The sequence below is a fragment of the Lepidochelys olivacea genome, assembly GCF_965140295.1.
Source record: "Lepidochelys olivacea isolate rLepOli2 genome assembly, chromosome: 15".
Classification (NCBI taxonomy): domain Eukaryota; kingdom Metazoa; phylum Chordata; order Testudines; family Cheloniidae; genus Lepidochelys; species Lepidochelys olivacea.
In genome coordinates this window covers 17862016-17889989 of record NC_140425.1, presented here as the reverse complement: position 1 = coordinate 17889989, position 27974 = coordinate 17862016, and the positions used below count along the sequence as shown (strand labels likewise).

The following is a 27974-nucleotide window of genomic DNA, read 5'->3' as shown; positions in this document are numbered from 1 at the left end:
AATCATACGTGGGAGGTTCTATAAATACCCACTTGATCCTCAGCATTTGGGGCTGAGCAATAATGGATTCTATTTGTCTACACAAAGCAGGTAACCAGATCAGAAAAGAGTTACGGTTCCAGAGACACATATTACTTTATTTTGTCTGACCTTAGATAGGGAACAGAGGACTATGGAAAGAAAATGAAGGAATATAGCTGAGGTAACCTAAGAAAAGGCGTTTCCCATCTGAACTGTACAGCATTAAAGCACATTCAGGTGTGAAATGAGAAGAAATGTGAAGTCAGTGATGAAATTCTGTAATAGATGAATATATCTCATATCTACCTACATTACCTAGTCAAATATTTAGAACTGTAATAATACTTCACACGTATATACACCTTTGATCAGAGATTCTCAACAGAGATGAGTCAAGAAAATGCTAAAAATACACAGTGTTACCACCAACTTGTCGTGAAAAACACGATTTTTTTAAAAAGTTACCTTTTTCTTGAATAAACAAATATGTAATTAAGTTAATTTTATTTTGTTTTTGCCAGCTGTTTGCTTGAAGCCATCAACACCAATAGAGACAGGCACATGCAAGTTAGCACAAATAGTCCTAAATCTTTACTGCTGTCTTTACAGTAGCATCAGCAGGCTTGGGTTTGTTTGTTTGTTTTTTATACATAACATCTATCATTAGGTACCTGGGTGCTATAGAACCTGAAGGACAATAATTAAAATTGGGATAAGCCTAATGGATGAGAGAGAAGTAGCCACTATAACGAAATAAAAACCCAAAAGAGTTGGTAGAAAAGGGAAGACAAAATGCTTAAAGATTGATTGAACCAAACTATCCCGCCCAAGGCCTCAAAATAAAGCTTTTGAAGACACACTTTCTATATTACTTCATAAACCTCACAAAGCAGATAATTCCTTCTCATTCACCCCAGAACCTTGCCAGCATGAGTAAGGCAGTATAGCAATGGTGACAGATTTGGCATGCCAAGGCTCAGCACAGAAAAGGATTTTTGTTTTTTTAAAGTTCTTCCAAAGATTTAAACCTTAACCTCTTTGCTTAACCTCTTTTGCCTCAGTTTCCCTAAGAGAAGGATTTTCCTCACGCACTTTCATAAAGTATTTTGAGATCTAGAGATTAAGTACAGTAATGCATTTTCTAGAGATGAGGTACTACCCCACATACTATATAGATGCACAGATTAACTAATGACAAGGTTGCAAAGCCACATTAGTGTTATTTAACATTAGGAGCTTCCTTGGCATTCAATGCCCATTAAGTTAACCATATGGGGGGAGGGATAGCTCAGTGGTTTGAGCATTGGCCTGCTAAACCCAAGGTTGTGAGTTCAATCCTTGAGGGGGCCATTTAGGGATCTGGGACAAAAACTGGGGACTGGTCCTGCTTTGAGCAGGGGGTTGGACTAGATGACCTCCTGAGGTCCCTTCCAACCCTGATATTCTATGATTCTATATAATTGTGCGTCCTACACCAGTTAGTATAGTGTGAAGATAAGTGGGCAATTTCCTTTTGCTGAAACAAACTGGCCAAACACAAAAATAAGGGTAAGACACCACCAAATGCAGCCAGTGCAACTGTATTTAGAAAGCACAGCTCTGCTCTTCTTGGAGAGCTGCTTCTTGGTCTGCAGACTAACTTCCTTTTCTGAGACTGTGGTATAAGAGATTCCTCCTCCCTGCAAAAGTTACAGACTCTGACCAAAATGACAAGTATCTGATGTACTACAGCACTTTCTACATGAAGAACATACAATATTTTAATGGAGCACTGATGGCTATCGAGACCTGAAATCTGGCTGTATAAATACTCGCTGAAAAGAGATCTAATAGCTGAACTACACTGGGGGGTGAATAAGGAGGAGAGTGTGTGGAAGGACAGGAGCAAGGGTATTAGTGTGTGGGGAACAGTTAATTGTTGCTTAAAATGCTGCTAAATATTACACTCCTGATGAGGAGTTCCATATATAAGGATATTTTTCAGTATGGAAATATAGCTCAAGTAGACTTTTCTATTAACTAAAACAGAATCATATTTACATATACTGATCACTTTCCAAAATCCAATAATGACTCCAGGTTACCAACAATTCATACTACTCCTCATCTCTAGGATAGCTGCATTAGGGAAAAAAAGATTGCAGAGATGTAGCAAATAATTTCTTCCAGGCATAATGTATTTTTTTTTAAATGATTGATTATATAAAGGCAGTTTTATATGTTATGTTATGGACAGGGGATTACGGTACATTTAATACACCCTTTCAAGCAGGTTGCAATCACTGGAGAGAGTGGTGTCCATTTGCACCATTGTCTGGAAGCTGACAAGATCATTTCAATCCATTAATTTAGCAATAACACAGCACATAAGATTCAGGGAGAAAGAGCTGACCTATATTATACACAAATAAGGATGCTCAGTCTCTTACGCCATTTATCTTTATGAGTGAGGCGAGAATGAAAGAACCACTCCTGAATGGTACAGTTTTAAGTGGACTTCTTTTCATTCTTATGAGGAGAGGGAAAGTAAATGAGCAACCAGTGTATTGTGTATACAACACACACACTTTTCCTCCTGTTTCTCCAAGGTGAGAGCACTCAAGACACCACAGTTCAAGCTTCATATCTAGTCTGTTGCTCCCTATCTTGGCATGGAGTGAGAGGCAGCATACTCTGATCTCATTTGACATTGCAGCAAATCTCTTGCTGATGCAGAAGCAGCATTGACATGCTATGCAGGGCGCACACATTCAGCCCCAAGAGAAGAACGGATGCTGTAACACCAAACCCCAAAGAGGAGAGGCAAATCAAAGGCAAAAAAAGGCAAAAAGGAGGGACATGTTTGGAAATCCTCTAGAAACACAGTTCCTGACAATGCCCAAAAAGCAGAAGTCAAAGGACCAAACTTAGCCTTTGTGTAAACTCCATCTACTTTACTTGAGAAAGAGCTCCTCACACTATGGCTGAAATTAGCTCAAAGTGTCACATTATTCTTGATGGCAGTGCAACAATAACATGGAGAGGAATCAGACATTTCACATGAGAGTTAAGAGAGTATAGACATTGATACAACTTTGTATTACATGGTTGATTATTCCCATTACTGCATGTTTTGGCTAGAACACAAAACCAGCCAGAGCCTTGCACAGTGCAGATTCTTGCTTGAGTAATGCTTAGGCAACAGCCCCACAGATGGAAGAGAAAAAGAAATGGTAAGAACTCAGCAACGTTCACTTTCCAGTACGACAGTTCATTTTTCAAACAAATAGCCAGGTCCCTCTTAACAATAAAATTCAGATGAGAAGGGGGCTGTAGGAAGAAAATAATATGAAGAAATAGAACTTAAGACTGTGGACCTTCAGTAGCTTCAAGATGTTCCCACGATATTCGCTGCGTTTGTTAAAAATACCTTCAATACCAAAGAGTGCAACTAATCCTGTTAAGTAAGGCCAAGAAAAATATGCTCCACTCAAATAATTATATTGCAAAAAAGGATTTCCATCAAGAGATATGTTTTGCTTATGGGACTCTCTGGAATTATAAATACTACATTTATAAAATAAGACAAGTCACTGTGTTCACAGCCACTGCACTTTACGGGCAGCGAGTATCATTTCTTACTTGGAACTATGACTGTTAAACTGGTTTCAACAAGTAACTTTTTAAAAGGCAAAATATATTGTTCAAAGATTATGTCAACATCATCATTCTATTCTCCACAGGACTGGCACTGCTAATAAGGTTTTTTTTTTCCCCGATGGTTTTATTTTCATCCTGTTCTCCAAGGATAAAAGCTATTTCACTCCACAGAGGAAAGTGTAAGACTGAATTTAGTACTACTTCCTCTCACCACTGCAGAAGGACTATAACTTACCAAAGAAAAAGGTATCACACTTTAAGGATACTTTTATCTATGGTCTTTAGACCTTCATCAACTGTCATGTTAGCCTTTTCATGCAAACATTAAATACTTCCCAAAATACTTGCATCTTACTGAATATATAAATATGGTAAAATGAGTTTACATAGAGTTATCAGGCACTGGGATGTCTGTCAGAATGGGGCCAAGACAATGGAGAAGACTGCCCCTTTCTGGTATATTTCTCACACTGTACCCCTATTATCTGATGACACACTGGGAGATCAAGGAACAGAGACAAATCAGAAAGCTAGGCGAGGCCAATAGGGGAAAACAAAGAAGAACAATTGTGAGTGTTAAGTATTACAGGGTGTTCAATTTACTGCAGGCCAGCATGACTTTGAATAAGTAATTTACATTCACATACCATCTTTCACCTAAGGATTTCAAAAGCCTTTGAAATAATAGTGTGTGTTATTTGACAGGTGGGAAAACTAAGGCAGAGAGAAGCAAAGTGAACTGCCTAAAGTCTTATGATGAGTTAGCTGCAGAATTAGGGATAGAATCCATGCCCCCTGATGCCTCAATGAACAGGGCCTAAGTGTCATTTTCAAAAGTGCCTCAGATATTTTTGAAAGTTTTACCCTTTATGCTTGTCATTCTCATTAACAAGGGAATCATTTCAGAATGTGACATAACAGGATAAGTTGCTCCAAGTAGTCTCCACCACACTTTTATTGGAAAAGCTATTGGGGCTGTTAATAGCAAAAAGTCACAACAAATAATTTGTACTGTAATAAATTTACAGAAAGGAAAGCAAACACCGTTACTTTCTTCTCTCCACTCCCTTCCCTCATAAAACCAGTTCATTAACACTTGGAGACTGACAGAAAAAACAACTCAACTGTCTGCAGAAAAGCAAAATTAAATCTATACATGTCAAAAATGGTCTTGTAATTTGGCTGAAGAATCTATTTTAGAGATTAATGACTCAAATTGGCTGAGGAACATGTCTTCTGATATAATTAAGGATCACTATTTAGCAAAAATCATGCCTTGATAATGATGATCCTGGCACATCCCCAAACCTTCATTCCCTCTGGGGTTATGTAAACCCTGCAGAACTGTAAACAGAACTTCAAGCACAGTTACTGATCGGAATGCAAAACAGAAGGGGAAATGACTGTTTGTTTTCTCAGCAAAGGCCAAGGAATGTAAGCCCATTTCCTCTGCACCTCTTTCCCTGCACAGTCCTCCCCAACCTGAATCTCAGACTGCCTTGGCGATGAAGAGATTTCATACCAGCTTATCTACAGAAGACTCAGCAAAGCCTCTTGATCTTTTACGGCAGGGGTTTTCAAACTTTTTTTCTGGCGACCCAGTTGAAGAAAATTGTTGATGCCCACACCCAGTGGAGCTGGGGATGAGGGATTTGGCATGTGGGAGGGGCTCAGAGCTGGGGCAGAGGGTTGGGGTCCGGGGGTGAGGGCTGCGGGGTGGGGCCAGGTATGAGGGGTTTGGGGTACAGGAGCGGGCTCCAGGTTTGTGGGGGCTCAGGGCTGGGGTGCAGGAGGGGTCAGAGCTCTGGGGTGGGGCTAGGGATGAGGCATTTGGGATGCAGGAAGGGGCTCTGGGTTTGGGGGGGGTTCAGAGCTGGGGATTTGGGGCACAGGGTTACCCCAGGGGCTCCCAGTCAGCGGCACAGCAGGGGTGTTAAGGCACGCTTCCTGCCTGCCCTTGCACCGCGGACCACGCTGCGCCCCGGAAGCAGCCAGCAATAAGTCCGGCTCCTAGGCGGAGGCACAACAAGAGGCTCCCCGAGGCTCTCACCCACAATGGGAGTGTGGAACCAGACAATGGGAGTGTGGAACCAGTGCTCGGGGCGGGTGAAGCACGCAGAGCCCCATGGCCCCCTTGCCTAGGAGCCGGACTTGCTGCTGGACGCTTCCAGGGCACAGCACAGTGTCAGAACAGGTAGGGACTAGTCTGCCTTAGCCGGGCAGCACCACCAACAGGACTTTTAACAGTCCGGTCGGCAGTACTGACCAAAGTTGCCGCAACCCAGCACCTTACATTCCGCGACCCACTACTGGGTCACGACCCACAGTTTGAAAACCACTGTTTTAAGGGACAGCAGACAGTAGACGTTTAAATCTATTTGTTTTTTCAAGTTTCAACCTAATCCTTCACAACCTTAACAGGAGTTATGTAGAGGTTATTAGTCCCACTGAGAACTTTTAGAGATTGTCCTCCAAGAACTTCAAAGTCTTCATCATCTCTTTGGCCACATACATACAGGCAAACAAGTAGAAATACTAGTCACTTAACCTCTCTCTAAATCTAAACCTCTAAACGTAATAGGAAAAACACTGTCAAATGATGTTCTTGATACTTGCAAAGCAGTCACCATGTTAGCCTATTGTTCCTTAGTCTGGTAATCAGTAAACAGGATGCAGTTAATTTATGTACTTTGTTCTTGGAGAAATGTTACCATCACCAGTGCAGCTCCACCAGTGAAAGAGCTAGCACTGACAGAACACAGGCTCATAATGATGGTTTTAACACCATACTGAAATAACGTTGTGGAAAAAACAGTGGAGTCCCATCTTCAGCAGTGTTCCCACTACCACCACCACTATTGGTAGTGGAACCATGGGAGATTTCCCCCGAAAAGAAGTCTTTAAACAGCCAGAGAAGACAGTAAGGCAGGTAACAGGATTCAGGCTTAACAGGCATGCTATAAAGAAAGATGGAAACATGGAGACTGAAATATTAGCATTTCATGGACTTCCGGCTGCATGTAGAAGTCCTGAGACTGCCTCTGGTCGCAGAAATATGCATCCAACCATTTATAGAGTTGCTATCTTTAATCTGGCCTGAAACTAGTCTCTATTAGCTCTGCTCCCTTTTAATCACGACTTTCTTCCATTCACACACTGTGACCTGGGGCCAAACTGCATTGAGTAAATGAATGCTGCTCAATGAAAGATTGACAGTGAAACACCTCCATGTCCCAATAAAATGACCAATTATATGGCTGTAGTACTTGAACTGAAATACTGTGCCAACAGTCTCTGGTGTCAAGAGTTCTGATTCAATGCTACATCTATATGCTGAAAATTTTAAGACCTAAATAAACAAACATCAATTTCACACCAAAACAACAATTACTGATTCAACACTCTCATCCTCTGAAGTGACTGGAACAAAAGAAAATAACCAGCAATATAGTTGCATATGTGATTTTTTTAAGGTCAAGCTTAACAAGAGTAAAAATGGAAGACATAAAAGTAAGGGATCAGAGACCAAACTGTAGGAGTATGGAAACTGATGGGTACAGCCTATGTGACACTTTCCCTGACTCATCCAGGTGTGTTCAGGTAAAGTAGGCATCTCCATCTTTCCTCAGAGTTGCTAAGCCTTGACCGATGGTCTTTTCTCCCGCACTCTTTTAGAAATGATTTTTATATTATAATGTAAGATCTAAGATCAATAATAATTATTCTGTGTGAAGCAACAAGGTCTGACATTGGCAGACCAGGTGTCTGCTTATGCCAAGGTCCCGGTGTCTCAACTGAACTCTGACAAATACATAGCTGGCATCAGTCTGGCTCACCTACACATTAATATTGTTAAAATAGGCATTAGAATTAGAATTATTGTGTTTACTATTTAGATTTTATTGAATGCTTGTGAGCTGCTGCATGCATTAATCTCATTTATAACATCTGTAGCCCATATTGTAAGGTAATATTTGAGTGGTTGTATTGTAAGCCTCTGTGACTGTGTAAATCACCAGACAGGAGAAAGACATTAATGAGTACGAAGGGCTGATCTTCAACAGAAGATGTTACGTCCTTCCCAGCAGGAAAGGTTCATCGGCACCAGACAGGCTATTGTAGGATGTTAAAGGGGACAAAAGACATTTGTTGCTCTGCCCCCCATGAAGCTAAGTCATGAAAGTGGATTCTTCCCATCAGCTGAATTTGCAGGTCAGAGTACATGGCAAGAGGGGGATAAAAACCCCAAACAAAAGGAATTTGCTATCTCTATGCTGCCTGAGCTCCAGGGAGCAAGGTTTTTCTAGGCATAAGCAAGAGATCCCCAGCTCCTTTACTTGGGTAAGCCCTAAAGGTCATAGAAGCTTTTATTATCCATAAACTCTATATCACCTTATGAAATTTAAGATTGTAAGTCATTTGTGTACTAATGTTTACCTGCTTTACCCTTGCAAATAACAAATTTCCTTTCCCTATTTATTAAATCTTTATATAGTTTATTATAGGATTGGCCACAGAAGTGGTCTTTGGTCTGAGATCTAAGGTGCAACTGACCTGGAACAAGAGACTAGTCCTTTGGGACTGGGAGTAACCTGAAAGTAACAAGAATATTGCTGTGTTCCTTGGTGTAAGGGACCAACTATCACAAAGGTATGTTCACCTGGGTGGCAAGACAGACCCAAGGAGACTGTGAGACTCCATGTTTAGAGAGATGACGTGCATGAGGTAATATCTTTTATTGGACCAGCTTCTCTTGGTGAGAGAGACCAACTTTCGAGTTTGAAGAAGAGCTCTGTTAAAGCTTGTCTCTCTCACCAACAGAAATTGGTCCAATAAAAGATATTACTTCACCCACCTTGTCTCTCATATCCTGGAACTAACATGGCTACAACAACATTGCATACTCCGTGTTTAGGTTATTATAGTGCCTGAGGAGCTTACCCTTAATAATTGGTTAGTGAAATCTACGCATAGATTTCATAGCCAAGTTGGGATTTGTGCCATGGTACCTAACATTCTGCCCGGAGGTTGGTACTCATGCTCTCAAGTCATTGCAGTCAGCATTACAGAAGGTACAAGGGGTGCATTTATTTTAAATATTTTGTACAGACCACACACTCTGCGATAACATGCATCTCATTTAGAATAGCAATCTTAACTGTGAACTATCTATCCTGAAGTCTTATTTGAAAGAAACAAACAGAGCTATCACAAGTAAATGAGTGACTGTTTAACCAAAAAGCAGGAATCATATTTTAAGAAAACAAACACTTCAGTTGCAAATGCAAGATATGCACCTGCAAGCAAGGAATTGTGTACACACCACACACTATATACAAGTAAATGCGCAAAATGCAATTAATTTGCATTTAGGTCCCCCACATTCTTCAAAACTAAACCCTTAAAGTCTTTTGCCCATGACCATTAGATGACCTGAAGTGCAGAAATCAGGAGAGAAAACTATTCTGCAGCCAGTCTAAATATTCAATTTCACTGTTTTACTGCACAAATACTATTTTTTCCTACAGTAGGAGATCTCTACTGATAGATCATACAGATATGGATATATGTATCATTTAATTACAGGTTTTGTAATGAATCAAAAGAGAAATTTGTTACAATGCATTCTTACCTCAGCCTCTTTCTGCTGGAGGATTCTATCCTTGTCTACAACTTCTTCTTCAACAGGCCTACCAAACACAAACATACATCATACAGGTTTCAGAGTAGCAGCCGTGTTAGTCTGTATCCGCAAAAAGGAGAGGACAACTTGTGGCACCTTAGAGACTAACGAATTTATTTGAGCATAAGCTTTCGTGAGCTACAGCTCACTTCATCGGATGCATTCTGAAGTGAGCTGTAGCTCACAAAGGCTTATGCTCAAATAAATTTGTTAGTCTCTAAGGTGCCACAAGTCGTCCTCTCCTTTTTACATATCATACAGTGTAGGCATGGAAAAGGAAAGCATAAGACAGACATGGAAGAGAAAAAGTACACACAGTCTCTGAGAACAGATTCAAGGCTCACAGTTTGGGCTATACAGAGAGAACAAGATTGACTGCATGCTTTCTTACAAGGGAATGGATGAGAAAGTCTTGTTGCTTTAAGAAGCTATACTAAGCAGCACATTATATTGTCTAGCTCCTTCAAATTTCTTCCCAACTAGATTTCTCACTCCCATCTTCTCTTTCTCCTACTGTTTCATACAAGAAATTTCCTGCACTCTCATGCCTTGTTCTTTCATTTACTGCAATTGAGACATTTTCTTTATCATCCCTCCATGGTACCACTGCAGTAATAAAACAAAGCTATGGCATAGATACAAAATGATGTCAATTTTCTTTCTTTTTGAAAATAATGGTTGGTAATTAATAAGCATTTCAAAGTAAAGCTGGGAGAGGAATAGGTTGTCTGTCATCAGGAAGATGCGACGCCAACAGATATGTTCCTCATACTAGAAAGAAACGAAGCTTGTGAAGGGCACAAAAATTTATGACAAATAAAGAAAGTGACATCAAATGGGTTTAATTAAAGAACGGTAATGAAACATGCTAAACTGAAATAAGGAAGTGTGGAAAGGATGTCTATCTAGCTGTATATCCAATTATTACTGAACAAGGCAAAGTAAAATAGAAAGCTTAAAGAAAATATATTCCACAAACCCTTGGCCAATGTGTCAGTCTTACATTAAAAAGTGAAACACCATCCATCCTGAGCTTCACAGGCTGGGTCTCCGTTTAATAGCCCCAGTTCCTTACTCTTATTATTTTTATAGGGACTATTAAAGGGGGGAAACCCCCACCATATTTACTATCCACTATTTCTCTATGCATTTTTAGATTAAAAATGAGGGGAGGAGGAAGGAGAAAGGGTATGCAAATGGAACCAACCAAGCCAGTAATTTGTAGCTGTGGTATTTACCTAGCTGTCATTCTTTATTAAATGATCCCTGTTAAAGTTATTTCCAGAAATTCTCTAATGGTGCATTTCAGTGCTGCATCTCAGAAAAGAATGGTGATCTAAAGGGAGAGAATGGCAGGGAAAGAGAATCTGTCCAATAGCACAAGTGAAAAATGACAGAATCAACAGAAGCAAAGCCCAAAGGAGCTCATACTCACTTGCCCGTGCGTTTTAATCTCTCCGATCGGAAGTTCTCATAGTGCAAATCTTGAGTCACTTCCTGCAGGTCCTGCATGTGTGTTCTGGAACAGGTAAAAGAATAATATTTTACATTTTTTGCCAAACCGTTAATCAGCCTCTTCAATTCACGGTTTCTATTACATAAATCACTATATTTGGGACTAAATCCTAGATAGAAACAAAGGCCAAGTCCTCCACCCACAGAGTAACTGGAACATTAATACCCACACCATGGTTTGTTTGTTTGTTTTTTTAAATGGGGCTTAAATTTCTCTCTTCCTGATAATTACCTTCAAAAACAAGAAAAATTCTGCTGTCCATCATTGTCCACTACTTCAGAGGAGATGTTTGCAGTAATCTCCAAATTGTAGTAACCCTTGCTTTTGCCTTATGTTTAGTATTCAAAAGATATTTTAGAAACTATGTCCTAAAATACAGTTTATAACTTCAGACTAGGTAGAGCTCCTTAGCAACCTCCGAGAACTTTCAGCTCTCAGAACAACATACATCAAAGCTGACCACCAGAGGGCGATCTCTGACCAGCGGAGGCTCTACTTATTGCACTAGGACTCCGCACTGAATTTCCAGTAACAGAAAAGTTACCATAATAAACTTTCATTTAAAAAAGCTACATAGCTAAATTATACATACAAGGTATAGTCCTAAATCGGGTTTACTGTATTTAAATGGCACTTTCTAGATTGTCAGGGCTTAAGACTTAGTCTATCCTGACCTCTATCTTTAGCGTATTTTAAAAATACAAATCAATGAGAAAAGTTTCGTCTTCCTGCTGCAACACTCTACTTAAAAGAAACCCTCAAACTTACAAGTTACACTCTGACCCATCAGCGCATGAGGGATATAAAAAGACAGAGTGGTACAAGTGAACACTATACAATGTGAATCACAGCAAACAAGGGTGGAGTTTTTGAGAGTGTAGAAGTAAACTAAGCACAGCAGTACAGATCAGTGAACGGGAAGAAAGGAGAGAATGATTCTCCATGAGTACACTCCTAAGTAAGTGCTACCAAACAAGAAAGAAGTTGTAACAGGTTAATTTTAAAGCACACTGCCATCATTCATCACAAAGATGTAACAGCATAGCTGTCAGCCTAATGTGAGTCAAACTGTAGACCACTCTCTCGCTGAAGATAATAAACACTTAAAAGCTTTCTGACCAAATTTAGCACTGAAAGCAAGGGAAGAACAACACTGGCTTCAGACCTGTCTAGTGCAGGTGATGTGCAAACTCCCCCTTATGTGCAACTATGCCAAAGCAACTTGATCCATACCTTCAATAGCCCTGCGCTGTTCCATTACTGGACCTCCACTGAGCAGAGAGTGCTAGTCATGTCCAATATGAATTTGGATTGACCTTAGCCCCACAAGTGCCCATCTAAGATGATGACAATATGATCAAATAAGAGAATCTCTTATGCCAAGAGTCTTTGTGAAAAAGCATTTGGTGACATATAATTCATGGAGTGAGGTGAGGGGGTGGTTATACTATTGTTATGCTATCTGAATTAAACAGATGCAACAATTCCTTTATAAAATGACAATATTAACAATGATAAATCCAAACGCACTGTCATGGGCTATGATTAGTATTTGTAATTTGCACTGAGATAAAGCCTGGAGGCCCTTAGGCCTCAGTCCCACTAGCTCTTCTGCACAGGTGGACACTCGCACACCCAAGGAGCCATGTGCAGGACAATGGTCTACGTCTGCTACAGTAATCTTTAGGTATTATAAAGATGCCAATGAACATCTTAAAACATCCTTAAACTACACTGCATGGAAAGAAGCAAAAAAAAGTGAAACGTCAGTCTAAGTAGACTTAAACTCCATGGTATACTACAAGCCGTCTTGACCTGTGGAAAATTTTCTTTATGCTCCAAATTTTACTAATAGCTTAATTAGGCCAAGCAAGGATGCTACAGATAACCAATCAACTCTTAAAGTTAATACAAACAGCATTTTGTTAAAAACCCATCACAGGGAAGTAAGCGGCAAAGAAGTCATCACATATACTTACTTGTAATCATCACACAGTTAAATGTACAGGATGCATTTTGTACATCATTGTTCCTTGCTATGGGCAAATGAATCCAAAAATAGAGAAAGCAAAAGCAATATGGCTAGAATGAAATGAAGTCTGTGTACATAAATGAAAAAAAATCCATCAAAGGCACCTCCTGATTCAACAGATACGTAATGCCAAAGATTAAACACATGCCTTTACTTACACCAGCATTGTGCGCAATTTAAGGAAGTCATTGTGCTCTGGATTCTCAACCTCAACCACTCCCCAAGGGTAAAGGCGACCTCGGATTTTTTTTCCTTTCACCTCAATAAGTTGGTTGGACCCAATAACAGCAAAGGGAATGCTAGCCTAGATGAGACAACCGAGCAAAAGCAACGTAAGTTCTCGAGAAGCATAGAAATACATTTCAGTATTGAAGGGAAAAGGCAAAAAAAAGTTACCAAACCAATGTGACTAAACCCGTTAGCATCAGAGAACAGAACTTTGCCTAATCCTATACCCTATGCTGTACATAACTCCTCAGTATTAATAACTGTAACCTTGTTGTGATCAGTTTTGTCTTCACACCTGTGTAAAGGAAAATTATTTACAGGTTGTTGTTTTTTTTGTTTTCAGTTAGAACTCTTATTGTTTTAGGAGCTTTTTGCTTTTGTTGAAGCACAGGTCACGTGTGGCCTGTCATCTGACATAAATAGCCCATGGAAACTTGCCAGTTACAGTAGAAAAACAGAATAGAGAGTTAGGATGATGGATAACAGATAGCTAGAGACATTCACAGTTTAAGGCACACTGTAAAGTGTTTATGCAATGATACCTGTAGCACAAACATGAGTGACTGAAATAAATTAAGATCTTCATTACTGATTTAGTTTTGTGAGAGGCAAGAAGTGAAGTATGACAGTCAGTCAGATACCTTTGCCTCGCTCTCCTCTGATCTTATTTCAAATTCTGGATTAAGTCAGAGGATTGGCATCTCATTCTAGCATCTAGTGGACATCTGCCTACATTTTAAAAAGTCAAAATCGAGCACCATTGGACTTCAGAGAATCCAAGACTAGAATCAAAGGGAGTACTTGCAAGGTCAAGACTGAAGTGCTTTACTACAGCTGCATGGAAGCAGTTCATGTAATATTTGGTTCTAAGGAGGACTATCATTCAGTTCTGAGAGAATAAAGTCACAAATTTTCAACAAATACATTATAACTGAATATAATATCTGTAAGAATCCTGTAGCTTTATAAAAACTAGTTAAAATAAAATGATCAGTCTTTTCAAATATCAAGTGAAGAACTCACCTTCAGAACCCTGGTCTGTTCTTTGAACTCCTCATCTTCATCAGAATCTGCATCAGGCAACTGGTAAATCCTAATGCCATGCTCAGCAATCTCATCCAGAACCTGAAGAATTGGGGAGGGGGGGAGCCCCCACGGGAGGTGCACAAATTGGAAAGAGAAAGATAACAATCAAGTTTCTATCTGGCTAGAGATCCACTATAGGTTTTAAGTAGATATCTTTGATGTACAGGTCTGCCATCCAAATTCTCTTATCCCCAGAATAGGAAATCCAGAGTATGTTTCCTACTCTTAAATAGCTTGACCAAGCAACAAAGTAAGTCATTAAAACAATTTACATTTGGTCTTTGGTTTTGTATACTTACCCACCTGGTTATTACCTGAAACTGTTTTAGCTTCATTGGTAATCTGCTTCTACCTTAAAACTTCCATTGTGATACAGTGTTGTTGCAGCCGTGGTCCCAGGATATTAAGAGAGACAAGGGGAGTGAGGTAATATCCTCACCCACCTAGTCTCTACCTTAGAACTATATATTCACATTTTATCTCCCGTCACTAAATGGAGGCTACCTGGACTTTCAGTCCACAAATAGCTGAAGAAGGACGGCACAAAAATAGGTGTCCATTTAGAGAGCAGTTGCTTGAGGTATAGGAAACTAACAATTGGGAAATAATTACACAAACTTGAGAAGGCTGGAGGAAATCCAAATTAGGCTTTGTAGGACTTTCTCACACAAATTTCATTTTAGTCTGACAAAATTATGTCTCCATACTTGAAAGCACTGAAGGGCTTTGTTAATTAATGTAGGTTCTCTTTTTGAGCAGGGTAGGAAACACACACTGATGCAGAGTGTCAGAAATAAACTGAAAGAAAGAGTTTCTGAAATTAGCTTTCACTGAATTATTTACAATTTTAAAAAGCCAAGGGCTACAAAATTACAAATGGTTAAATATGAATGACAGCTCTGCCACCTATGTCCCCATTACTCAAGGGGATCTAGATTTGGGACATCAAAGTGCATGGTGAGATATTCTCAAACTCATTTTACTGTATGTTTATATCATGCTGGCACCCAAATAAAATAATTAAGCTTAAATGTAAACAAGCTGATTCAAATAGCTTCTAAATTCAGTAGTTTATATGGTGACAGTTCACTGAATTCAAAGTTTTAATTAAAAAAAAAAAATCCTGCTGTTACCAGGTGATTAATCAATGGATCTGAACTTAACTTCAAAGAATTCAGTTTATTAACATACTAAAGTTGGAACTCATCACTTGCTATGGATATTAACCTTATTAACAAAAAATAGCACTATATTCTTGCACACATCTTTACCGAGATTAAGAGAGGCAAGGCACCTGCCCCAGAGAGTTTACAATCAAAGATAAACATAGGTCTTAAACACCAACAAAGAACAGGGGTATTGAAGAGACAGCAAGAAGTTAAAAATAATACTACCTATAGAACAAGCAAATCATTAACACAGTTGGAATGTATACGTACTGCCCTGCCTCTCTCTGGGAAGCAGGAGCAGACAACACACAAGTAACAGTCAATGGTAAAAAGCAAGGACCAGAAGTGGATTTTGAGGAGATATTCATTACTTACAGCTTCAAAAAATAGCAAGCACAGATCATGTGTGCGCATCCATTATATATTTTATATGCTATATATTCAAAAATGGAACAAATGCTAAATTAAGTTTTATATCACCTAATCTGTAACTGTAATTAAGTCCATGTCCCACTTAGAGGATTTTGAATTACTTTCTCCATTTTAACAGTGAAAGATATCCTCACACAATTCTCCTTACTGTAACTAATGTCTGGGATTAACAAACACTAATCTGTACTTCTGTATACATACTTTTCCTAATGAAATCACTGCAGGGGTAAACAGCTAGTTTAACTCTAGACCTCTGGCAGTGTCAAAAGGTGATATTATTTAATTTTCCCTTCAAAACAGAGGAGAACACTTCCACTGTGATCCTATAAACTATCAAAAAAAAAAAAAAAAAAAAAAGCCTGAAATGAGAATTTCCTCCTTCTATAACATTGAGGAGATTCTGTTCAGATAAAAGGAAGTGTGGCTGTTCTTAGCATCACTGGAAAGAACATTTAGCTCTTCGGTGGAAAGTCAGCATTCCATCTTCAAAGTTATCTTGGATGCTCCAGACAACCCAGGAACTGTGACTGTAGAAACCACCCCTCTGGTATTCCAGTGGCTGCAGCTACACTAGCAAGTCAGTGTCTGTTTAAAATAGCAGTGCAACTCCAATGGTTAAAGCCCTAGTGTAGACCAGGCTAAGGCCTCCACGTCAAGAAAGCAAGTTTTCACAACACAGTAGTAAAGCCACTGAAGTCCTGTCCACATAAGTGTTTACACTTTAATTAGCACTGATGTAACTGCACCAGTGTTGAAATAGGTACAAAATTAGCTAGTATAGATGCAGCTACTGAGTCCACAAGAGAGCTTGCTATGGAGCCTGCATCAATATCATTTGTTCCTATGAGTTTCTGTTATAATGGTACCCAATAAATCTGTTATAGGAGAAACTCTCCCATTCTACAGTTTTTATAATCCAAGTTGAAATGACTTTTAAGCTTTTTGTTAATCCAGGGTGGGGGCTAAGGGAACACGTACAAGCGTGACCCTTGTGTATGTACCATCCCTATTCCTAGGATCTTTTCTTCCTGTGCAGAGTGTAAACCATCATTTTCAATGTAAAATATAATGAACCTGAAGTCACAGCAGCTCTGCAGTACCTACATGAAGGTCCCCATACCTGCAACCTTCTACACTTTTAGAAGAGAAAAATATGCCAAATAAACTATATGCCACATTTTAATAACAGAATCTGAATATCTAAAGGGTTATGTCTTGGGTTTCAAATTTGGAAGTAAGGTTAGTTTAGAAAAATTGAAGTACAGCTTTCAATTATTTTATTAATTTTTTATTAGAAAGGGGAATTTTAAGTAAATTTCATTTTAAGAATCAAAACTAACTCAAGTCCACAACAACAGAGCAACTAGTTAAGAGGAAAAACATTTTGATGGGGAAACGTTAACCCCATTTCAACTGAAGACAATATATATATATATAACAGCAAGGGATACTAGCTTGGAGCCATATCAATCTAGAGGTTAGTACTGTTTTGCAGAATGCAACCCAACAATTTATTGGAGTTTACAGTATCCCCTAACGATGAGACATGAACAGCTGGTATAGGTGAAGCAGTACTGCAGTTTGTTGCTTCTACGTAGATGCATGGAAAAAGAAAGCACATTTAGCCTGAGTGAGATTTGAGAGATAAAAATGCAGCTGAAACAATAGAGGGAAAGCCAGCAACAAGGGGTGCTAGAATATATTACAGCTGTTAAACCTAGTGCTTTCCTGGGAGGAAAAAGAATTGCAATAAAAACAAACTGTATTTTATGGTTTCAACAATGAAACAGCATTTTGCGTCTTGAAATCTCAGTTTTATTGGCCTCAGGGGGTTCTGTGTTCCTACAGATTAGCATTCCCATGGGAAATTTAAAAAGTCAAAATACTAGTTCCCCTCTCATGAAATCATTCTTCTGAGCAGGTTTCCTTAGTGGCTTTGCATGGCACAGCTTGTGAAACCGCCTTGCAGTTCTTCCCACTCAAGAGTTTCTTTAAAAAAAAAAAAAAAAACCACAACTTTGAATTCCAGCAAGACAAAACAGGAATTACTCCAAGCTGGGTTTCCTTCACAAGGACCACAACTGATCTTTTAGCTTGGTTCAAAGAAGCAAAACAAAAACACTACCTTAGATTAATCGCCAAATGGCAGAGACATCTAAAACAATATCAAAGCTCCAGCAAAGGCAAATTTTGATTCTTATTCCTGATAAGAGATTTTGTAACTGAGATGCTTTTAGTTAGAACAATATACACTAGCTAGACTTTCAAAGCTTTGGAACCACATTACACATTTTACTTAGTTAAACCATTTGTACTGACCTTTGCCAGTAGACCAAAAATAATTAAAAGTTGTTTATCTTCTTAACCACACCATAACTGGCAACAGTTTAGGAGCCTCTTATGTTTTTATGGTAAGACCAGACATTGCTGTAATAACAATGCCCTTCAATATAAATCAAGGGTATTTTATAAGATTTGTTTATTAAAAACTATGTTATGCTACAAACTGGGAAGGTTGAATTAAAATTTAGATTGATGTGAAAGGAATATGAAGTGAGGTTTCATCAATTTACATCCATTCATTATAGGATAGTTGTGCTAGGACTTGCCTCTATTTGCCAGTATTGCAATAAAATATATATTTACCGCGAAACCTCAATCTAACGTCACTTAGGGGTTATGCTGAAAGCCAGGCAATCCAATTGAAGGAAGATCAGGAAATAGGTTTGCTTGCTGTCTGTATTTCACTGCAACTGCTGCTGGTAATACCCTCTCTGCCAGTACCTCATAATGAATGCCACATCACATGCATGCTATGTGATGCTCGACACTAAAGGGAGATCACCAAACAGTAGAGGAAAGAAGTGCTATAAAGAGAGGATGTTCAATCCAGGATACTGACAGCAATGACTGAATGACAGTCCTAGCAACTACTGAAACTTGGTTGGCATACATCCAGCTATGTTTAAAAAGAGAGTTGTTGCTTTTGGAGAAAGGGGCATGCATGCAGAACCTCTGCTTTTATGTCAGTTTAAATTTCAGTTGAAATATAAATGGGAGCAGAATAACCATTTTAGCATTGAATCTACCTTGTAATTTCAAGGAATACTTTAACATTACACACCCAAATCTGTATTTGGGCACCCAAATTTTAACTCCTTAAGCACTCAGCCTGCTGCCAAATGCAGAACTGGAAACTTTAACTCAGGTGACAATGCCCGAAAATTGGCTCCACAGAGCTCATCTAATGGGCCAGGGTAAACATGCTGAAAAGTCAAATTAGTTTAAAGATCAAATATCGTTTACATAAAAAGGTAGCTCCCAAAGGAACATACTAAACAGATAATAAACTCCTCTCACTCACCAGCCACCCCTAGTGCACACAAGCAGGGCTAACGCTGGTGTAAGTCGTACAACCAGATGTGTCTTAGAGGGTTGGTTTGTTTTTTTCTACAAAACTACAGTATTTAAAAGTCCAAAGGCTTAGACAAGACTTCTCCCCACAAGTTTCCTTTTTACTTTAATTAAAAGCAAATCTGGCTACCTAGATTTATGGAGAGTACAGTGCTATGACAGGCCATTTTGTGAGTCTCTCTCTCTCTCCCCATCAACGGTTTGGGGTTTGTAGTGACAAGGAATAGTGGTTGGATTTAGCTAACATGTGCTAGTTAAGCCTGACCTAAACTTAACCACTTTTCCTAGTCAAGACAAACCCTTGGTCCATCTTACAGAGAAAAGACCTGGACAAACCAAAACACCTGGAAAAAAAGATCCAGAACCCATTCTGAAGGAGTCCTGGAAAACATTCACGTAGATGCTCAAAATGCCAGTGTTCCCAACTACACAAGGAGCAAAAATTCTCCTGAATTTTTTTGTATGTTTTTAGGAGCTTTCTACTCAAACTATGGCACTGTAAAACCGACCCTAGCAGCCTACTGGCTGGAAAATCAACTCTTGGAAAGTCTTGGCAAACAGTATTAAATAAGGTAGGTAAATCTTTGAACACTGAAAGATTTACATCATCAGCTCTGTCTGGAAAACTTCCTTCTCCAGTACAGCCCTAAGTACATCCTGACATTCATGCAAACAAATAAGTGTCCTATTAAAAACTGATGCAGGGAGACATGCTTCTTTTAATAGCAATGAGTTTAGAGAACACATCTTGATAACACACTTAAAAATCACAGGGAAGTGCTGCAATAATCTTTTGGGGGACACACACTTCCCCTTGATCATTTCTACACTGTGGGCCAGATGCTCATCTGGGGTAATTTAGTGTAGTGCCAATGACTTCAGTGGAGCTGATTTACACTAGGTGACAGTTCGGTCCTATGTCTGAAATGTTCTGTGATTCAGCTAATAGTGTTCAACCTGGGTTTATTTTTATCTGGCTCCAGCCCTGTGCTGGTCCACATTTTTCTGACACTTGGGTGTTATATTTACCCTTCTCTTCAGCCTCTCTCTCTCCTTCAGTGTCAGAGTGTCAGCCTTGGCAATCACAGGGACAATGTTGACTTTTCCATGAAGAGCTTTCATGAACTCTACATCTAAAGGCTTCAGCCTACAAGAAGGAAAAAAATGCAACAAAAACAAATTAAACCTAAGGACTATTAAACATACATATTAAGTGGCAAGTATCAGGATTATTGCACTTGTACTAACAATATATAAGTAGCCCTTAATTCAAGGTATCTATGTAAACAATCTGTCTTGTAACTTTAAATGACTTGGCGCACTTATCTATTGAGCTGCTCATGTAAGGGTTGAATTGTAATTAAGTTTCCATCTCAATAATATGCATATTACCAGCTTTTGTGTTTCTGAGAATATTTACTCCTCCGTATTAAATTCCTACCGGAATAAGACAAAGCAGAAGGAGGTCATTAAACCCAAAGCCTGTTTTAATTGAGTTGGCTAACTGACAACTTGGGAAGTAACTCCATTAACATGAAGGTTAGTCTCCAAGACAGGGAAGTTACCAAATGCATGCTAAGGATAAAACACCCTAAAATATAAGTATTTATTTTCTTACCCATGCCCAAAGGGTGATATGAAGTAAAAACAGCAGTGGACTCTGTTGTCTATAATGTGGCGCCTGTTCAGACCACTCTCGTCGTGAAGGTATCTTTCAAACTGATTGTCAATATAATGGATGATTGTTTTGAAGCTGTGGTAGGAAGAAACAGAGGCTTCTTATACAGGCTCTATGTTTTTGGTTTTTAATAATTTGTGACAGCGAAGGGAGGAGCAAAGAAGGAATGTGTGCTCTGATTAACCCTTCTGAATAGAAGGATTCAGTTTCCTAATAAGAAAAGGAGGACTTGTGGCACCTTAGAGACTAACCAATTTATTTGAGCATAAGCTTTCGTGAGCTACAGCTCACTTCATCGGATGCATGTAGCTCACGAAAGCTTATGCTCAAATAAACTGGTTAGTCTCTAAGGTGCCACAAGTACTCCTTTTCTTTTTGCGAATACAGACTAACACGGCTGCTATTCTGAAAAAAGTTTCCTAATACTGTCTCTTGTGGAGCACTTGGACGATGAATTTTAAGAACTGTTCAGTGTGTGTGATACACAACAGCCTGCCCCCTAACTACTTATCTCTGGAGCAACTTTAAATTCACTTCTGTTGGGTGAAAAGGTTAACGGCAAGTTCAGAGACAAACTCAATGGTGAGACAAGACAAAGACAGGAACATAGGGTGGGTTTTTTTGTTTGTTTGTTTTAAGCCTGCTGACAAATGGCATAGCCAGGATATCCTCTTGATTAGCAGTTTGACAACCCTGACCTTAGAATCAGGTTTCTATAGTTACCTATAAAAATTCTGGTATTTTAGTCTGCTTGAATTCAGTCTGAATATATTTGAAAGACATGTGCTCAAACATCATGTGATTTATTAAGCTAATTTTTGCCACCATCCTTATGTTGGCAAATTCATACTTATCTCAAGGCAATTTAAAATATGCATTGGAAGAAAGTAATGGAATGTCAACCTACGTCTGATATGTTAACTGATACCACAAACAGTGGGTGAAAAATAAAATTATGGCTTTTTTTAAAAAAAAAATGCATGTACTACCAAGCAGATTTATTGTTTTTGAACACCCCAATGTGTACTAGATGCCCCACAAAAAATTTAAAAAAAAAAAAAAAAGACACATTCCTTGCCCTTAAGTGTTAACAATTTAAATAAGTTTGGTGTGACAGCAACAAACAATGAAGAGAGGGGAGAGAGGCAAGGGAGCCCAGAGGATACAAACATAAGATTAAGCAGATACTTTGTGTCATGTGTACAATTTACCATTCACTTTTTCCCCACTTAGATTAACTTTAAATGTGATTTTTCTGTTGTTGAAGGGGGAGTGGAGGTGGGGTTTGAGGAGTTAGAAAGGAAGACAACAGTGAGAAAGCAGGGAGAGACAAAGGGAGGGAGAAGTTAAGTATAAGGAGAATGAAGGTGGACAGCAAGTTGGCGGAGGGCAAAAGAGTGGGGGTTAGACAATCATTGCCTGTTGCAAATGTAGACTGTAACAGGGAGGTTTTCTTGCTTTCAACCCTAAGGATCCTGAGCATCTGATCAGACTGAAGGCACAGAATCTATGGTGAGGTATAGCCCTTGTACACAGCCCTCTTAGCCCGTTCCACCTCTTGGAAGGACATTTTGCTACCATTGGCAAATCTGTTATAGCTGTGCAAGTGTTGGTACAAAGGGATTCTAACTTCATTCAGGTCATCCAGAAGAATAGCCCCAGGGCATATCCCCTTTCACTGTCTGCCTTACCCTCATATAGAGCTTCAACTCTGACTTAGGAGAAAGAGGGACAGAATGACACTGTCAAGATGGTGCTGTCCTCAACTATCACCCAAACATTTTTATTCCCTTTTGCTCACAGAAGCAGAAAAGATTATCTCGGTCTACATGTCTTAGCTATAACAAACAAGCATAAGGGATATAATTAGGGATGTAAAAGGTTAACTGGTAAGCAACAGTCTTATCCATTAACCCACCTTAACCCTTAACTCCGGGCTGGAGTGGGCCCAGCTGGAGCAGTCCCAGTCCCATCAGCCTCAGCCGCACCGGCCAGTGGGATCAACCCCAACCACTTAATCAATTAACCATTTAAATGATATATTTGTAATTGTTTAAATGGTTAAATTTTTAAACGGTATTTACGTCCCAGGATAGAATTAACATCCACAGAAAAAGTTTACTGAATTGTTGGAGAATGACATCTAACCTTAAGCCTGAAAATATCATTATAACAACCTAAAACATGATATGAGGGACTGGAAGTAACCAGGGCCAAGACAGACTTCTCATTGAGAGCATTCTCCCCCACACCAGCTCAGTCACGTTTTTATACACACAGAAATAGAATTAGCAGCAAGTTTTAAGCTTTTTGATTTACTGGTTAACTCTCATACATATCTGTTTACCTGGCATTTGATGGGCATTTCTTGAATGTCTTATTATTTATGTTACTGTAAAACCTAGGTTACAATAGGAGTTTCAGGTTTGTATTGAAATGCAAGCAGAAGAGATGCCTCCAATATACTGTGGTATGCCTTCAAAACTGAAACTACAGTGACCTGGAAATACATGGAAGATGTAGGCGTCTCCTTTCTTGCACAATCCACAGAGAACCCATCTGTAAACTGATACCTTCTTTAGGTCAGTCATATTAGTAACAGAATTAACATGCATATTTCTATTGTCTCTCTCATTTGTACTTCACTGGTTATATATTTTGTTGTAGGGAAAGAACGAACGAAAGAAAGAACAGAATCATAGAATATCAGGGTTGTAAGGCACCTCAGGAGGTCATCTAGCCCAATCCCCTGCTCAAAGCAGGACCAATCCCCAACTAAATCATCCCAGCCAGGGCTTTGTCAAGCCTGACCTTAAAAGAGCAGAGGAGTGTCTTAAAAAATTACTTTTGTGAAACTTCAGTATTTTCTTGCTAAAACTCATTTTTAAATTCTAGCATTTGTAGTACCCAGACATGTTGAAAGAGGACAATACATTTTATGTTGCTGTTGATCTTTTAAACAAAACTCCCTTTAGCTGGTGAAAGATAATGAGATTGAAGAGACATGAATATTAGAACAGAAACCAAGTACAGTATAAACAATGGGAAAACACCCCTGGTTACAAGTGTCTCTGGCAATGTAATTCATTTACGTGCAGTTTTATAGTCCTAACTGCTGTAATTTTTCCTATAAACGTGGCATTAGTGTATGGCACCTTCTGATTTCCGGGAAACACCTGGCTTTGCACCACTATGATATCATTTTACTTAGAAGACAGCATATCCTGTACTATGTACCATAACCGCAAACAACGAAATTATTACATTAAAGAGTTCATTCGGGAAAAATGAAAAATAAACCTGAGCTGCCAAAAACTACAAATTCAGCCTCACAAAAGCCAGGAACAACAGAACTGATAACTATCAGCAAACCAGTAAGCTCTACTGAAAAGTGACCTATCACATTGGGACAAAGATGAAACAAAGAAAATATAGTGAATACCTGTATCTAACAAGTGAGTTGGGTTGCTGTATTGTTGTCAGCAGCCCCTTTGATGACTGTCTAGTCAAAGCCAGGACTGAGGGAGACTGCATGCAGTGCAATAAGCTGCAAAGGCTGCATTTAGTTATGTTTAGGAACTAGAGCACCCTTGTCTTGTCAGGATTCTGAAACTGCCATAAAGAATCCTCCGTCATACTTCAGATTAAGGATATATTTATAAATTACACACAAAAAACAATGTTAAGAGTCTTAAGGTTCCAAAGTGAAGCACTCAAAAGTTAGGAAGTGCCAGAATTAAGACTGTCTACAACCTTCATTCACTCCCCTAGAGCATATGCATTATCACAGTTTTTTTCCACCAGGGGCCTACTGCATTGAGTGCACAGGATGGATTGTGCTCACTGAATGCACATCTGTTCAGTAGTTTGTTTTATCCTCATTTGTGTGTGCATATATCATTAAAGTTCATATAAATTAAACCAGAATGTGATCAAAGACTATCAATGAATTTGTACAACAGAGTTAGATTAAGGTTCCACAGGTGTTAATCCTGGCCCTTCCTAACTTTTGAGAGCTTGACTTTCCAATCTTAATGTTCTTCCAACAAAGTTTTTTGTATGTACCTCCCAAGGTTTCTAAAATAGCAAACTAAAGAAAATACACTCCATCATATGATCACATGGGTCATCACCAGAGTTGGAGCTTTTAGATCCACAGCACAGACCTCTGCCACTTGAGCTAATGGAGTAACTAGCAGCAGTAGTAGTAGAGTGGCATCCTCTGTGTAGACCAGTAACTAGATGAAGGTGAGATATATGCTTTGCCAGAGGGCTTCACAGACATTTGATGACACCAGAATCAGAAATCTTGGGTTCCACCCCAGGTTCTGGAGGAAAGTGATCTCTAGTAGTTGCAAACCCTTATACTCTGTAACCCCCAAGCCTGACCACCTCTGTCTTGTCCTCTCCAACCTGTGCAAATCCAGTCCCAGTCTTGTCTCTTCCCCTCCTCCAGCTCCTCAACCCAACATTATTTCCCTTCTCTTCCCCAACACACTTAATATCTGGCTCCCAGTCCAAGACCCAGTCTTCTCCCGGACTCTGTCTTACAACACCCATCTCCCTCCCCAGATTGCGATTTTTCAAAGGCTTGTAACTTCTAATTTGGGCAATTTTTCCCACAGAAACAACAAAAGGCAACCCCCCTTGCTAAATTTCAAGCCCCTGCTCAAAAGTATGGAGGACACTATGGATTCACAACAAAAATAATTATTACAGCTGTTTTTTTGTTTTTTTTAACATGGGCAAAACAATGTATTTTTTCCTAATCTGGCTCTCGGAAAGGGATGAACCCTTTTTGCTGAAACTTTCCAAAGCCTTCAACCTAAGTCATACACCTGGAATGAAAAATCTCAGCCTGAAAGGTTACAATTCGGCAAAGTTATAAGCAACTGAAAACAGGGACTTACAATAGGAAGTGTCAGGCAACCTTAAGTATAGGTGGTGCTACCAACTTCGCCTACAATAGTTTACAAAGTGACAATAGATGTCATAAGCATGAATAGCATGCATTATAGATGTTAAAAGGACTTTAGTCAAAGGTGCTACACATGGTTATAAATCAACTTTATAAGCACCAATTGGACTAAATCTGTAACAATTAGTCATTTATTAAAACATTAACGTTTTATAAATGTAGCCTTTGTATAAAGTGTCACCAAATCCTCTTCATATTCCTTACAAAAATCCCATATGTCCTCTATGATGAGGGATGCTACATGTTTCCTCCACATCTCCCATGCACTTTGGCATAGCAAATCTGCTGTGCATTCCTGACCTTCCATCGCTAAGACCCATGTTATCATCCAGATATGCCTCAATCAAGCCACTGGTAGCAGCAGCAGCCACAACAATGCCACACTCCAGAACCAGAATGGTCATTCACATCCAACTACAGGGTTACATTAGACTAAAAGAATGCCACCCTACATGAGATCCAATCTCCTCTTACAGCTGTTTAAAAATGCTTTGCAAACAACACTAACATGCACATTTCAGAAATAAATTTATAGAAGTGGGAGAATATCTATTTTCTTATTCATTTCCCCCACCTCCTAGGGCTGCCCTTTCCTGTCCACAGGCTGCTACTGACTACCTCCTCCCAACTCCCACTAATTGTCATTGTTCCTCCTAGGATGGGAAACACATATAACATGTCCCAGTCTTGCTCTTTGAAATACAAACTCTTGAATTTGTCCCTTCAGTGAATCCAAGGGCAGAAAGCAGAGGCAGTTGGGTGGGATACCTAGTCAAGAAGATGCAGTGTATTGCTAGAATGTTAATATTACCCATGTGGCAGAAATCTCACGCTACTTTGCTGACTTTCATTGCATCTCATACAACCATTCAATACTAGCTGCCCTAGTGAAGACTTTCTGAAAAGGCCAAAGGACATCCTGTGTGCTCTGACTACCATTCCTTCTGTCACAATGAAACAAGTTTTAATGGCCAAAGTGGTTGGTGAGCTATTTCTACAAAGGATACTGTTTCCTTGTGTGTGTGCACAACCATTTATAAAGATTCTGTACTTAGAATCATAGAATATCAGGGTTGGAAGGGACCTCAGGAGGTCATCTAGTCCAACCCCCTACTCAAAGCAGGACCAATCCCCAACTAAATCATCCCAGACAGGGCTTTGTCAAGCCTGACCTTAAAAATCTCTAAGGAAGGAGATTTCACCACCTCCTTAGGTAACCGATTCCAGTGCTTCACCACCCTCCTAGTGGAAAAGGTTTTCCTAATATCCAACCTAAACCTCCCCCACTGCAACTTGAAACCATTACTCCTTGTTCTGTTATCTGCTACCACTGAGAACAGTCTAGATCCATCCTCTTTGGAACCCCCTTTCAGGTAGTTGAAAGCAGTTATCAAATCCCCCCTCATTCTTCTTTTCTGCAGTCTAAATAATCCCAGTACCCTCAGCCTCTCCTCATAAATCATGTGCTCCAGCCCCCTAATCATTTTTGTTGCCCTCTGCTGGACACTCTCCAATTTTTCCACATCCTTCTTGCATGTGGGACCCAAAACTGGACACAGTACTCCAGATGAGGCCTCACCAATGCCGAATAGAGGGGAATGATCACGTCCCTTGATCTGCTGGCAATGCTCCTACTTAAACAGCCCAAAATGCCGTTAGCCTTCTTGGCAACAAGGGCACACTGTTGACACATATCCAGCTTCTCATCCACTGTAACCCCTAGGTCCTTTTCTGCAGAACTGCTGCCTTGCCACTCGCTCCCTAGATAGGACAAGACAGATTTTTAAAAATTTACTATGGAGGGATGGGGGACAGGGAAAAAAATTAGACATGAGAATTCACTGTGTACATCTTCCAAAAGATACACAAGTGCTATTTTGCAGGAAAATTGTTTCTATCATATACTCTGAAGTCACTGCTTGTGTTCTGAGAATTTACACTGGAAACCTAGTACAGAATTTTATACTAAGTTATTCAGATGTGTCTGACTCTCCATGGAACTAGCTTGCTTAAAAAGCCTGCACTGAGAAAAGGAGGGGCGGGGGAGAATCTGAACATGTAGGTCTCCAAGAAACATCTTAATTGAATAAACAAGGGC

At 39.4% G+C, this 27974-nt stretch overlaps 1 protein-coding gene across 1 annotated transcript in view; it reads right to left on the bottom strand.

Annotated features, from left to right (window-relative positions):
• The window catches only part of LOC311531653 (septin-2), a 61190-nt gene that overhangs the window by 17199 nt on the left and 16017 nt on the right, over positions 1–27974 (bottom strand). The window contains exons 6-11 of the mRNA XM_084649215.1: positions 20839–20973; positions 20250–20367; positions 14143–14244; positions 13050–13195; positions 10779–10862; positions 9293–9350 (exon numbers count right to left, since the gene is read on the bottom strand). Coding sequence (XP_084505341.1) covers positions 9293–9350; positions 10779–10862; positions 13050–13195; positions 14143–14244; positions 20250–20367; positions 20839–20973 — 643 coding nt within the window. The remainder of the gene's footprint in view (positions 1–9292; positions 9351–10778; positions 10863–13049; positions 13196–14142; positions 14245–20249; positions 20368–20838; positions 20974–27974) is intronic.